The 16118-nt window shown below is 28.6% G+C and overlaps 1 protein-coding gene across 3 annotated transcripts in view; it reads left to right on the forward strand.

The window, feature by feature from the left end:
• Window positions 1-16118, forward strand: part of LOC142325503 (1-phosphatidylinositol 4,5-bisphosphate phosphodiesterase epsilon-1-like) — a 1691101-nt gene that overhangs the window by 699939 nt on the left and 975044 nt on the right. For all 3 annotated transcript variants that reach the window (XM_075367353.1, XM_075367348.1, XM_075367349.1), the window contains 2 exons: window positions 4368-4482; window positions 13838-13938. In XM_075367353.1, the coding sequence (XP_075223468.1) occupies window positions 4368-4482; window positions 13838-13938 (216 nt within the window). The remainder of the gene's footprint in view (window positions 1-4367; window positions 4483-13837; window positions 13939-16118) is intronic.

Raw genomic sequence — 16118 nt, forward strand, 5'->3', positions numbered from 1 at the left:
TTAGACAATTTTTTCCCAGATTTCATTTCTTGTTCAATCTGTCTGTAATCGTTTCAAAGAAAATTTATTGTGGAGCATTTCTCTGCCAGCTTTTCAGCTAAAAATAAACTACAAATTGTGTTGTGAAACTTTACAACCAGCATTTTTAGAGTAAAGAGAAGCCTCATACTTTCTACCTAAGCAGCTATTCACAATGATTTTCCCAAAAAATGAGGAGGTATTATTAACGACTATCTATTGCGTTCTGTGGACCCCAAAATAATTAAAATTTGAGAAAATTACTTGAACTCTTTGACAGAAAATCTTCCAGATATGTTGGAAGATCCTACCTAAGTAGGAGTAATTTATATGGTTCCACCTTGATGATGCTCAGCACATTTCAGTTAATTGATAACAGATCACCTGCATGAAACCTTTAGTGAAAAATAATCAGGTCGCGGTGTGCCAGTACAGTAGCCTTACCCGTGTCAGATCATTCAACTGAAACCATCTTCACTTTTCCTTTGGGGGGTCATTTAACAAATTTTGTTATTCTACTCCAGTCGTCAATGTTAGGGCGCTGAAGCAGTGTCGGACTCGCTAATAGGTTCCGCAAGATGATATTAGGTGCGTATGTACTTCTGCGCACTACTGACTAAACTTCTACCCTAGCTACTTCCTTACTGGTACAGCTGGTGTGCATTACTCCCTAGTAATACGCCCACACACACAATCAAACCCCACGCAGAAAGTCATACACACAAACAAAATCACATAAGGCAAAAGCGAACCACACACGCAACACATCATAACAGCAACCACAAACTACACACGTCGCTACACATCACAAGTCACATCCATCCCCTTAACAACCACATTCGTCAAAACTTACTTCAGTATATAACAGCAACACACCATGCACGCACACACACAATCCCATCATAGACACATTCCTCAACAACACACACATTCATAAATAGTTACTGTCGTACAATATACTTACATACCACATACCACTTACCGCAAGCCACCATCGGACGCATAAGAGGAGTGCCCCAAATCTCATCACGTCCAGACGACCCCCACACGTCCTCAATTTTAAGACCAAATTTAAGAATCCAAAATGGATTTAATAGATATTCCGGGAATTGTTGAGCTGGTAATACTATCTTTCAGAAGTAGAGTAGACTTTTGCTATTTCTAACGGTGATCACTTTAAACATCTTTGATAGACTATTAAAACAGGCATAAATTTAATAATTACTGATATTTCTAAAATTAATTCATAATCTTGAAATGATCTCCATTTTTGTTATTTTGAAAATAAAATTATTAAATTATCTCAGATAACTAGTTTTGTTACTTTTATTTTGAAAAAATTATTACAAACTTTGAAACTAATTAAATAAATAGTATTAAAAATAAATCAAGGTGATTGTTTAGACTCATGTATCGTCTCCTCATTATTTTGTAAAAGTAAATAAATATATTAACTGTATAATAGTTCTTCTCAGTCATTGTAAAATAAATTAATTCATTTATATTCATCTAGCTTTGTTAACAGCTGATATTTTATATTTATAATGTAACAATATAACTATTCCTGTATTGTTCAGTCTAACTTAAGTATTCATACAATAAACACGTACAATATTCATTTAATCATAAATTAAGGAACAGTGTAACACTATTCATGAAACACTAAAGGATCATATTAAACAAAAAGTGAACAACGTTGTTATTTATTATTAGGTGAATCAGCAATTTAGATGCAGGTTAATTACTCCTAACCAAGGTATTACACCACAGCGAAAATCATTCGAACAGTGATTAGAAACGTAATTTACAGTGAATTAGCATAACAAATCAAGTAAGATTTAATAGAAGAGATGAGATCTAGCAGAAAAATTTTCATAAAGTTTCCGTCATAAATTTGTTATTATAATGACCGATTTTCAAATCTAACGAGTCACTTTATTTACAATAAAAATGCTCAACATTTTTACAAATATATATATTTTTGTCTTCAGTCGTTTGACTTGTTTTATGCAGCTTTCCAAGATTCCCTATCTAGTGCTAGTCGTTTCACTTCAGTATACTCCCTACATCCTACATCCCTAAAATTTTTTTTTACATATTCCAAACGTTGCCTGCCTGCAAATTTTTTTTTTTCTACCTGTCCCTCCAGTATTAAAGCGACTATTCCAGGAAGCCTTAATAAGTGGCCTATAAGTATTTTTCTTATTTTAACTATATTTTTCCAAATGCTTCTTTCTTCATCGACTTGCCGCAACACCTCTTCATTTGTCACTTTATCCACCCTCCTGATTTTTAACATTCTCCTATAGCAACACATTTCAAAAGCTTCTAATCTCTTCTTCTCAGGTACTCCGACCGTCCAAGTTTCACTTCCATATAAAGCGACGCTCCAAACATATACTTTCAAAAACGTTTTCCCGACGTTAAAATAATTTTTGATGTGAATAAATTATATTTCTGACTGTAGGCTCGTTTCGCCAGAGAGAGTATAAACAAACGCCATTCGCAATTTTTTTACAGAAAAATGAGTTTATGTTACTCTTAGCTTACTTATATGATATATTTTCTCATTTAAACGACTTGAATGCGAATTTACAAGGACGATAAAAACATTAATGCAAAATAAAGCAAAAATTTTGATATGTTTCTACTCGCTTCCGATTATATTGAGAAAAAAATCTGGATGAAGAACATACTATTAGTCACCACAGTTTGGATAGCATGAAGATGCATTTGGTTGAGCTAAAAATTCAGTTGGCCGAGTATTTCCCGGAAGATAAAATAATTTCTCGAAGATATGGGTACTGAATCCATTTAGTGAAAATGTTGTTGCAGTACTAAGTTATCCGGTTCAGAATCACGACCAGCTCATCTAAATTTCTGGCGATTTAACGTTACAACTACTATTCACATCTGAAGATTTACGTAGGTTTGGCTTGCTTATCGAAGTGAATATGGAAATTTAGTCAAAGAAGCATTAAAAATATTAATTCCTTTTGCAAAGTCTTACCACTGTGAAAAGGCTTTTTCGTCTATGGTTGCGCCATAAATTAAATATAGGAATCGTCTTTTATTACTTGAAAACGATTTAATTTTGTGTGTTTCTAACATAGATCTGTGTAAGGAGAAACCTTTAAATAAAAATAAACGCTACCATCTCATCAATTAATTTTTTTACGTGTGTAATTAGTTATAAATGTAAGTAAAATGTTTATAATAAATGATTTTTTTCTCATAAATGATTTCATTAATGTTTATGTGTAAAGTTATAGGCTAATTTCACCACCTCCCTTTCATTTTAACGCGATCCCCAGGTTTAGAAACGCTGATCTAAATAATACTAAACTTTTAATGAATTCGATAATCCGATTATAATAACCATGTCCTGCTGTTCAGATGAAAAATATATTACAAACAATTTACTTAACTTTAATTTGGAGCCGATTAAAAAGTTCAATAATAATGATGGCGTGAAAAATATTAATTTTGGGTTTATTGAGCTTTTTTTAAAGTTGATATAATCTTATGTAAGTTTTAAAATGTATTTCAATTTAAAAAATATTTTCAATTAAAAATTATAGTTTGAATATATATATATATATATATATATAAAATATTTGTTTTTTTGTCAACATTGTTTTGGTATTGTTATGTGATATATAATCTGATTTAATTATAATATTAAGAGAATTTTTGTTGAAAGATTTAAAGAAAATAATTTGTAAACTCAGAAAAGAAATATTAAAAAGTCTTACAAGCTCTGTAGCATTTCCTTTGTATAGTTCTCTCCCATTTACTTTTATTATGACGCAGCAGAGGTTTCTCATCTTTGTGTTTACAGCTTTTTGCATATAATAGAATTTTTTTAGATCCAATGATATATTCCATTCAGCGAATAAAATTTGTTGAAGTCTTCTTTAAAATTTAATTTACAGAAGTTAACTATAAATTAAATATATTAGAAACATTTCACTTATCTTTAATTTGGAACACATTAAAAAAAAAGTAAGGTCACAAAATATTAGTTTAGAAATGATAGTGCTTTGATTCTTAAACTTTTGTCAGTGTTATAGTATATTTTTAAATTTTATAAGGCACAGATGTATGTTATATTAATCAGATTTTTTATTTTACTGAAAGAACTCGGTATTTTGTTCTTGTTATAAAATGAAAATTACTTTCATTACTGGTGTATCCTTTATATTAGCAGATATTTTGATTATAGTGTATGAGTTATGTTTAACTATATTTTTACACATGTTACTGAATTGAGATATTTCTCAATTCAGTGTTCTACTTTTTATAATAATTTAGTAATAATAATTTTTTTTTTTTTTTGTATGTTACAGCTTAGGTTCATCCGCGGATTTGAGCTGCGAAGCGGCACTGTTGGAACGTGCAATAAGATGCAACGATACTGTAAGAGTAAAGAGATTCCTCAATCTTCATCACGACAAGTTTCAGGTAAATTTATCTTTAAAAAACAAATTGTTCCGTTATTTTTTAATATATTACCATTTAAATGTTTTTCAAGAAATTCCATTCTAAGAATCACGCAAATATCATTTCGATTTTTTTTGTTTTTCTTCCGTAATTATTTCATCACTTCTGTGGTTTTCTCTTCTATCTTCACCACTATTGTTTTTACTCTTTCTCATCTATCTTTGCGATGCGTATTATTTCTCTAAATTTCTTTTTGTCAAGGCAGCCTTTTTCTCGTATGTTACATTTCTTCAGTTCTTCTTTCATTTGTTATATCTAAATTTTTGAGGTGCCAAGATTTATCGAAAGTCTTTAGATTAATCATCTGGGTCCATCTGAACGTGTGGTCTAAGAAACTTAATGTTCTCTTTGATATGATTATTTTTAAATCTTCTTGATTTTTATATATTTCATTCGATGATTTCAACCTTCTCCTGTCGTATTTGGTCTATTTACATTTCGCAGAATTCTTTTATGTACTTTTAGGATGTACTCTTTTTTAGTAATAATGGTAGTGTAAATCTCATAAAAGATTTTTTTGTTATATATCGTATCTTATTCGTCCTCATATTTAATTTTTCTACTCTAATCTTTTTTGTTTTCTATAGCTATTTTATCCGCAACATTGTTTGTGAATTTTTTAACCAAATTTATTTTTCCTATTCTGTGTCAACATATTTTTAGGATTTAAAAAAATATTTTTCATCGTTTCTTAGAGAAGGATTTAAAAAGGTTTGCCTTTTTACCGACTTTTCGAAAAAAGTACGGTTTTACTTTCGGTCGCATGTTGGGAGTGGGGACGAAAAATAACTTTCTCTACGTTTTGAGATATGAGGAGTACGAAAATACCATTCAGTTAAATTGAAATTTCCTTGTGTATTTATTTATAGGGCTATGTTTAAAATTTTTTGGCTTGAAAATTTCCTAACTACTGGATCAATTTCACTGATTTTGTTTTCCTGTAGTAGTGTATCTGAAGTTGTGCTTATGAAAATTTGATGAATATTGGTTGAGTCGATCATGAGTTTTTACCGAATTTAAGGTCGAAATGTTTAACGACTAAAACATTCACTAAAATTGATGATAAATAAATTAAAATGGAATTATAATAAGCCATTTTCGATTTTTTTTTACAAATTTGGAAACTCCCCATTAGGGAAGGAGTATTAACTATTTTAGTGATTTTATTCTTTAACAAAATACGTTTTGAACATTAAAAATTTGGAATTACGAAATTTTCAATTTTAGTATTCTCATACTCAAGAGGATACATTCGGGTAAAATTAATTTTCATAATAAATTTAAAAAGTAACTCTAAAAAAGTAAAATATTAAAAATAAATCGTTTAAAAAAATACAAAGATACAGCCATAATTCTAAATAGTTATAATTTTTTAGGAAGGGGGTGAAAATTTATGGTAGATTTATTTTTTAAGAAATGCTAAGAATAAGGGAATTCAAAAATTAAGATTTTACTTTTTAAATGCATTATTGAGTAACTTGCGAGATATATTTAAATTAAAAAAAAATTTAATTAAAACAATATTTTTGGTTACCAACAGATCACTGGAATAGGATGAGGAAATTGTTTTTAGTGATTTGAAGACTTATTGATGATGTAAAAAAATTAAAATAGTCATTTTTGGGAGGAGGAAATATTAAATAAAAATGTTTGGTAATTTGTAATCTTGATAAAAATATTCAACTTCGTAAAAAAAATCTTTTGCTTGAAGATTTGAAATTTTATTTCGGCCAAAACATTCTACCGCGTTTTTCCAATTTTTGAAAAAATTGAATACATTTTTCCCTCTCCCCAAAATTATCTGTCTAACAAATTTGAAGAAAATCGGTAATGAGGTACTGAGTTATAAGATCCAATACAGGCCAACTAACATATACAGTATACATACGTACACGTACAAATGCAAAAAATAGTTTTTTTGAACGCAGGAACATTGGAATTAAAAAAAATTTTTTCGCAATTTATGTAAATCAATTTTTATTTTAAATGTTTTTTTTTTAAATTACTCGTTAAAGCCCAAACTTAAAATAAGACAGACTTCTCGGATATTTTGACCGATTTACATATTTTCCCGTTATAGCCACAGCTGCTGTAGCAGCATATGTCGCTATATCCGGGAAAGTAAAAACTGTTTGGAACTAAAAAATAACTTTCTTAATAATTTCAGATTTATTCAGCTTTATTCAGATCTTCAATTACCACCAAACATTATTTTCTGAATATTATTTAATTTATGGTTTTTTTAATGGAAATATTTCTTCACCAACCATCATACATTGGGGATTAAATATATTATAGATCTCTTAATTAGGATGACCACAGTATATTAGTTGGAGATATAAATTTAATTGTGTCCACCACAATGCTATTATGTAACTGTCCACTTTATTAAAGGAGGATCGTATCTCACTTTCAAATGAAATAAGTTTAAGTGAAATGTAGTAAAAAATGTGTATATGTAATTTACTAGACGTACAAGGAAGTCATGTGGTATCCACATCAGTTTTTTTATATTGTTAGAGATAATATTTCTCGAATTAGCTCCTGTTTTATTCGAAATAATGTTGTCATACGGGAAAAAATATATAAAAACGTATTTTTATAAAAATTTTATTTTTTAAATCTCATTATTTTCCCTCAAATTATGTTCTTTAAAAATTTGAGTGCACCTAATAAATTTGAGAAAATACTTTTTATACTTTATTAAATAACGCCTTCAACTGAAAGTGTCTTCGTCTTTTCCAGGTGGTTTGAGTTCAAAGTGATTTGGCATAGTCTGCAAAGGTCAAATTTTCATATTCAAACTTTGAAGTTATTTTTTGAATTAATAGACTTAAAATAAATGAACAAAAAGCTTATTCAGTTCTTTATTCAAATTCATAGTTATACTTTAGAACTCTCTAAACATAGTTTCAACTACTTTATTCGTAGTAACTATTTCATTAATATGTATTGTTCATCTGTAGCAAAGCATAAATTACAAAACGAATAATTAAAAAATCTGATATGAACACCTCATGACTTCCTTTTACGCCTATTAAATTACATATACACATTTTTAAAAGAACATAAAATCTTATTTCACTAATAAAATTTGATTTTTTTCAAACAGAAGGTAATAATTTTTAATAAATATATATATTTAAATTTAACAAAAAGAAGATAAAAAACAAAAGAAATTTAAGTCTAATTCGAATCATATACCACGCCCTTGTAATATCAAACTATTTCATTAAATAAAGTTTGATTTGGCTATAACTCTGGAACCAATGAAAATATGTATCACTTATGATATATCGCTGAGCAATAGGACTTGTTACTGAAGTCCAAAATCCAAATGTTTGGGCTTTTTGGACATTTTTGGCGAAGTCGATTGCAATCAAAAGGGGAGGTGCACAACTAGAGGTTAGAACAGTCCTACATCCGAAATTTCAACATCCTTACGGCTAATCGTTTTTTGAGTTATGCGAGATACATGCGTATGCACATAAGTACGTACAGACGTCACGCCGAAACTACTCAAAATTGATTCAAGGATGCTTAAAATGGATATTTCCGTTGAAATCTAAAAAGCGAAATTTTTCTAGATTACAATCCTTCCGTTACTTCGTACAAGGAAGTAAAAAAAAGTTAATGAAATTGACGAAAAATTGTGCTTTTAAATTAATTTGTGAAGAGAGATTTTGTTTTACTTACGAACAATTAAAATTGTCCAACCGAAATAAGTGTTGTTTTAAGAGTCGAATGACATTTAAATTTATAAATTTTAATAAGTTGATATTTATTTCAGAAGAGTTAATATTTTTAACTATGATTTTTTTTTTTAAAGTATCTGTATCCAAAGGTTTAAATAATTTAACTCTCTAACGGATATTGTTTTTATAAATGATTATATTTCGTCTAAATGTATAACATAATTTTCTTAAATTTTTACAAAGAGTAAACTTATATTCATGAGAGGAAAAAGAAGAAACCAAACATTTATTTATGTATTAAAGTTACAGTACTATGGTATTTAACTAACAAAAAAAGACAGTTTTAATTTTTCTCAACAAAGAGAAATGTGCATAAAGATAAAATATGTATAATTTTAAAAAAAAAATAAAAAGAAATAACGTGATGGAAAATGTAAGCCTTTGTGAAATACAGTGAGAAAGTTAATACTAAAAATTAATAGAGCGTGGTGAAATGGTATGAATTTGGACATCAGAAAGTAAAGTTGTTTAAATTGAGTTAATGCTATTTTACAGAGTATATTGACTATTTATTTTGTAATTCCCTCTTTCAAACAAGATTTGTTATTTTTTATTTTTAAAGCTGCATACTTTACGAAAGAATTATGTAAAAAATAAAATTAAACCAAAGAATTTTACTACTGACTGTTATTGGGAATACATTTATTTTTGTATTTTATAACGTAAATGTTAGTCCTGCAAAAAATTCAATATTATTATTATTACAATTTTACCCTGGATAATATTTGACCAAAAGCAATCCCTCTTTTGTTGATTGTCCCCCGTACTTTACCCACCTGATTAATTAATCTTTATTCCTTTTTTTTTAGTCAAAAACCATAAGAATTACGTCACATTTCGTATCTATTTGCATCATGCTGGGATTTTGATAGCTTTCAAGATATCGGTTTTTTATAGAAAGTTAGTGAATTAGTGATTGATCCTGTGTGTATCTGAGGACTCTATTTCTTACGTAGCAGTTTCGCAACATGCCAAATTAGTAGTTGTTCTTATTGGAAATTATGAATGAATTTTCACTTTTTTTTCTTTCTGCCCGTCATTATGTTTATTAATAAAAAATTTACATCTCAAGATCGGATTGAGGAATCACAATAATATATTTGATGCACACATTTATGTCAACTTGACTAATTGATAACAAAAATTACAATGTGAACACGTTCAAAAATTTAAGAATGGCGGACATGTCAGTTTTTAAATCCTGTATATTTTGGTAATAATTCTTTAGTTTTATCATATTAGGTTTTATTTTCAGAAATTTTAAGCATTTTATTGTGAACAAAATGACTCCTTATATTTGAAAATCGCTCAACAAATAACCAACTTAAGACAGAAAATGTGTGACATAATTTCTGCTAGATCTCTCCTCTATTAAATCATGTACTGAATTGATTTAGTATTATTTTGGTTTATTTATATTTTAAGAATTAATATTTATTAAAAATTTAAGAATTGCGGACATGTCAGTTTTTAAATCCTGTATATTTTGGTAATAATTCTTTAGTTTTATCATATTAGGTTTTATTTTCAGAAATTTTAAGCATTTTATTGTGAACAAAATGACTCCTTATATTTGAAAATCGCTCAACAAATAACCAACTTAAGACAGAAAATGTGTGACATAATTTCTGCTAGATCTCTCCTCTATTAAATCATGTACTGAATTGATTTAGTATTATTTTGGTTTATTTATATTTTAATAATATTTCCTTAATTAGTTTAAAAGGTAATACATTTTTCAAGATTAAGATAAGAAAAAAATTACTTGAGATAATCAAACAAATTTTTTATAGATTTTATAGATTATGATTGAGATAATAAATTTTTTTTTTTTTAAATAGCAGAAATTATTACATTTATAATTATTCTAAAAGTCAATAAAAAGAGTTGTTTTAAGTGACCACCATTAAATATTACTCAAGTCTTTACTCTTCTTCTGAGTCTGTTTTACTCGCTCAAGAATTCCTGGAGTATTTCTTATTTGATTAAATCCATTCTGAATTCTCAGATTTAGTTCTTTCTTAAACAATGTAAAATAAACATATATTTTTTAAATGATCCCACTGTAGAAGTCAAGACGGTTTAAGTTAGGTGATCTGACAGCCATGATACTGGCCCACCATAAAATTAACAATTCCACGCAGGTGATCTGTAACGAATCGAGTGAAATCTGCTGGAGTACCAGAATAATTTATATCATAATAATAACTGAAGTACATGATTTAATATAAAAATAGATGAAATCTACCAGAAGACTATATCATTATACATTTTCTGTCGTAGGTTAATTATTTGTGAGCCGATTTTCAAAACTAGGTGTCATTTTGTTCAACCCAACCCCCTTAGGGAAAGACACCCACCTTGTGACGATTCTGGTCTCCACGCCACTCCCTCCGTTCATAGTGCTGATGGGCTTTACCGGAGGTCATCTCATTGACCCTCTAACTGATTATATATCACAGATCTCAGAGAGGCCTCAGTTGGGATACCACCGATACAAATGCCTCTGTAGATATTTATATCGTTTATTGCTCAACCTTTGCCTTCGCTGCAGGCTTCTTTCGGACATCTTTTCTCTTCTGCTCTACATCGTTGCACTCAGAACTAGATAACCATTTCGAGGAAGCGCCTATTGTAGTACTTTAAATTGACAAGTTAAAATGATTATAATTGTGAAAACATTGTATAAAGAGTCTAATTTCAGGTAAAATTCATACCACATAAAGAGTTTTGTTGATCGCAACAGTGGTAATTTAGACCTAATTTTTCCGGTAGGTTAAATAAGTATAAAATTAATTAAATCAATTTTAACTTTAACTGGATTTCTTGGTCTGGTCCGCCAGAAGCGAGGACAGACCTCTCGCCCCCATTGCAGCTCCATGTGATTTTGTTCATAACAAAACGCTTAACATTTTTTTCAAATAAACATATTAAAACCGGATTATAGAGATATATAGGATTAAAAAATTGACATGGCCGTCATTTTAAAATTTGTCAACTTGTTTTACACTGTAATCTTTTTAATTATTAGACTAAGTTGGGTATAACCGTATAAGCCAAATATAATTGTGATTCTTCAATACGATCTTGAGATAATAAGTTGTAATTAATAAACAAAAAGACCGGAAAGAAGGAAAACGAAGGAGAAATCTACTTTTCTTTTGTTAATTTTCGCGTATAGGATCCGAAAATGTAGTGCATTTTAGGTACTCGTTATATATTTATTTATTTAATTATTAATGTATTTAATCCATCTTTTTTTCTTGTAATCCAGTTACACTGTTAATGTGGTACATAGTCCTATAATTTTATTCACAACTGGAAATAAAAAGGAATTCTAAAAAAAAAAAAAAATTATTTCCGTTAAAATAGAAAATTACCTTGGAAGAAGCTCTGTCTTGAGATAAACAATTAATAAATAAATAAGACAATGATTACCTTTTTAAAGACATGTATTTAAAAAATATTTTTATTAAAATATCAGAGTTATCATATAGGAAATGTTTTTTTCATTATTTTATGACGTAAGAGAAGTATTATAATTCCTGCTAAAAAACAAGAGAGGTTCTATAAATTTTCTTTACTTCAGATAGTCAATGTTATAATTATTTTCTAATAGGCATTATTAGCGTATGTGTATTTTTAAAAACATTTTTTTGTATGTGCTTAATTCATAAAATAATCTTGGGCATGTGTTAATTCAGAATAAACATTTTTTACGAAGGAAATTTTTGCCTTACTGGGTTTCAAACCCTACAGCTCCCAGAAAAATAACTAGAAGTTCCATCCCACCATGGAAATTGGCTTCTATCTTTGTCAAAGTGGTAGACAGTAAAGTTTTTTAAATTTTATTTAAATCTTAAACATTGGCCTTTAGAATTTAAAAATATACATTATACAGAGCGACTCAAAATATTAAAACTCGTCAAAAACGTTAAAACCGTTCCAGATATAATACTGTAACTTTCAAGATGAGTTATCGGTCTACTACAAGTTATTGGATTATTTTACATTTTAAATAGAATTAGAATTTCAGTTCCTTATGGGGGGGGGTGGGGGTGGCCCATGGGTTGTAACTTAAATATTTTAAATAACAACACCATTTATGTAGTCAATCATTCTAAAGATCTCTTAGGCAAGAAAAATGGTATCATACAAAGAGTGTTTCCATTTAAAATATTTTAGTTATAACCCCTGGGACAACCCCACCCCCACAAGAAGGGGTTGAAATTCTATTTCTCGTCAAAAGTTAAAGTAGTTGACCGATAAAATTGATAGTTATAGTATTGTGTCTGGATTGGTTTAGAGTTGTTGAGGGGTTTCCATACTTTTGACTCAAGCTGTATAATAATTAATTTAAGATAGTTACTTCGCAGAGGAATTTGTAGTGTAATATACCAGAAACGTTTATTAAATACCTGATGAAAACATTTTTTATATCCATTTATTACTTAATTTTTACTACATTTTGTATGAGAAAATCCTGCGGAAATGATGGAAAGTTACGCATAAAAATTTGTCAGTTTTTCATTTTTTTATGGTATTCCAGTAGCACTTATTACTGTGCGTACGTAGTCGTATAATTTTATTAGCAACTGGAAAGAAAAAGGAATTCTGAAAGAAAAGATAATTTCCGTTTAAATAGAAAATTACTTTGGAAGGAAGCTCTGTATAGTGATGGAAATTTAAGCCGATGAACAAACAACTACAAGGTATGTACTGTATACTACGTTTAAGTTAAGCGTAGGATAGAGTACAGACCAATAAAATGTTTTGTAAGATACAAATATGCACATAAATTTTTAGTTTCATGTAAAATACTATAAAACAATTTTATGGCTTTATTTTACGCTTGAAATAAGTATATAAATAAGAAGAGGAATCCATCGTGGTCGTAATAGTAAAACTCATCGCTAAAACAGAGGTTAAATTTTGATTTTTACTAATAAAATAAAAAAAAATTTAATTCATAATTCTTTTATTTTTTAATTAATTATATTATATATATTTATTATATTATTATTATATATTTTAATTTAATTATTTTTTTTTAACTAGGTAACTAGGTTTTAAATAGTTGTCAAAATTTTTGTAAACAATAATAAGATTGTCAAATTTAAGGAATAAGTTAACAGAAGAAATTTTTAAAAGTAAATTAATTACTTGAAATTATGATTCTTACATACAAAAATAAATGAAATTTTGCATCAAAATGTCCTGTATAAATTTTTCTATTTAAATCTTAGGTGAAATTAGAATTTACTGGTCTCAGATTTTAACCATACTCTGTAAATTAAATTAAAAATGATACTCAATTAATCAGTTTTATTGTAATTTTTCCCAGTAATGTATGTCACCTAAAACCATACTTTAAGTTTTATTTTTTATTTTTTTGTTTAATTTAAGGATCTAAATAATTACTAGAATTTTTTTTTTATCGTTACGTATAATTCTCACAAGATACATTATCTTTAATGAAGAGTTAAATATATTTTTAATATTTTGATATTTTTTTTTTATACTTAGAGATATTTTTTAACGTTTTAATAATTTTCTTTCAGGTGAATCTTCACAGCAGCCTTTTGGACAAATCTTCATCTTGCGAAACTCAAAGTCAGGATGTAGAAATTCTCCTGAGGAAATCAAAAACACTTATAGATCGGTATGTTTTTCATTTTTTATTAGTTATACATTTTTTTAACGCTTTTGATATTTACAATTGTAATTATCAAAAAAATTTCAAATTTTCTATAAATTTGGAATTAGAATTTATATCTGAATAAGACATAGGTTTTCTTTACCAAAATTGTCAATTTTTTTTTTGAATCGCAATTCGTTTATTTACAATTCGGTACCAAGAAGGAAACATTAGTAAATAGAATTACAATAAGCGCTTAATAAAGGGTTTCCAATGAACCTACTCAATAAAACACATACCTATACCTCAGGTCCACCACGTGAAGGCGTTTAAGTCGTGGGACATCCTTACTATTGCCTAGCGAATTCAGTGCTATAGTTACATAAATTACTTAGCCGTTGTTTGTAATGTTACCCGAATCGCTTGATTTTTCGTGGACATAAGGCAGTTCCAAATAGCTATGAATTCCTTCGTTCTGTGTAAACCACAAAACCTCTGCAATGATTCTCGCCAAGTTATTCTGGAAATGCTTATAACCTCAACGTTGCTTTTGCTCGTAGTACCTCATAGTAGTATATCATACGCCTAAATGGGTTTCAGAATGACCATGTACATTAAAAGTTTGTTGAACAGCCACAGATGTGAATTCCTGCCTAGTAAGCAATAAAGTTTCTTTAAAGATGATGTTTAACTGTTTTCTCTTTCACATGGTTCTTCCACGTCAAATGACGATCCAGAGGGAGCCCAAATACCGTACTTCATCAAAATACAGGATGAAATGCCATCTAGGTTGATCTGAGGATAGTCGTCTCTCCCTCCTTAACGCAAACGTGAAATGACTCGATTTATTATGAGTTTCTTTTATTCTACACCTTGCTAGATACTCGCCGATCAGCTCCAACGCTGATTAAAGCTTCCTCGAGGCCAGACGAGGGTCCTCATCAACAGCCAGGTAAATCATCAGTAAATGAGTTGATGGTTACATAGTCTGGAGCCGGAAGGTCCACAGGTAAAATTGAGAGTAGGATTTGTCCTAAAACAGACCCTGTTTTTTTTTTTGTATTTTTTTTTTTTTTTGAAAAAACAGTAAGATAAATATTTTATTATTTCTTAATGTACTCGTATACCTTGCAATCTCTTCAACTAGTGAACAATAAGCAATCCTCCTCCAAGGCCTAATAAAATGAGGATGATATTGTTGACATGTAAATGAAGTGGTGTAGTCTTGTATAAACTCAGACCGACTATTCCTTACCCCAACCACCATAGAACACCGGTATCCACTGTTTAGTATTCAGATCTGTATAAAAGCTACTAGGATTTGAAACTGAGATCTTTCGACTTCGAAAATCAGCTGTTAAGCAAGTGATTTGCGACGACGAATTTACCTCACTAGATCAGCCCGGTTGACAAGTAAGATAGATGAAACGTGATTTTACTTTGCATTATTAGTAATGCTATTTCGTTTTTTTATATATATATTTTTAGTAATAGATTGCAGTAGATGTAGATGAAAATAGGTGATATATATATATGAAAGTTTGTGATTTGGTTACCATGAAAAACACTGCGTAAAAATCATATTACTTTCCTTTTTTTTTATCAAGTGAGTATTGTAGACTATCATGAAATTCATTGTGTGCACATAACTTTCTCCAGGGGTCGGTTCTATTATACTCATAGTTTTGTTAAAATATGTGGTATTTGGAAGATTACCTATGGTTGCTTTTTTCTCGAAGAATTTTAACTAAACTTAAATTTTTGTTTATCCATGTTTTTTTAGATTTTTATTAAATTATACTCTTAGAAATTAACTTAAAATCTGTTGAAAAATCATTATCGAGAATGAATTCCTCTAATTTCCAATCGCCGCTTAATTAGCATTTCATACTATTGATTTCAATTTTATTATTATTAACATTTTAAAATATTGAGTGACTTCTGCCTTAGATAATAATTTTAGCAATATTATCTCTAAATTTCTATACATTTTTTTATCTTTTAATCAAGTTACTTTATTACAACATTTAAATACTAGTTAAATTAATTAACTAGTAATTAAAAACTTTTACTAAAAGCTTGCTTAATTAAATTTTAATTCATTATATAACCTTTGTTTATGATTATATATATATTATATAAATAATTCTTTTTTTTTTGTAATAAAATAAAGTAAAAAAATAAATATTGGATACTGGACAAAA

Source organism: Lycorma delicatula, chromosome 5 (assembly GCF_047948215.1).
Source record: "Lycorma delicatula isolate Av1 chromosome 5, ASM4794821v1, whole genome shotgun sequence".
Lineage (NCBI taxonomy): Eukaryota > Metazoa > Arthropoda > Insecta > Hemiptera > Fulgoridae > Lycorma > Lycorma delicatula.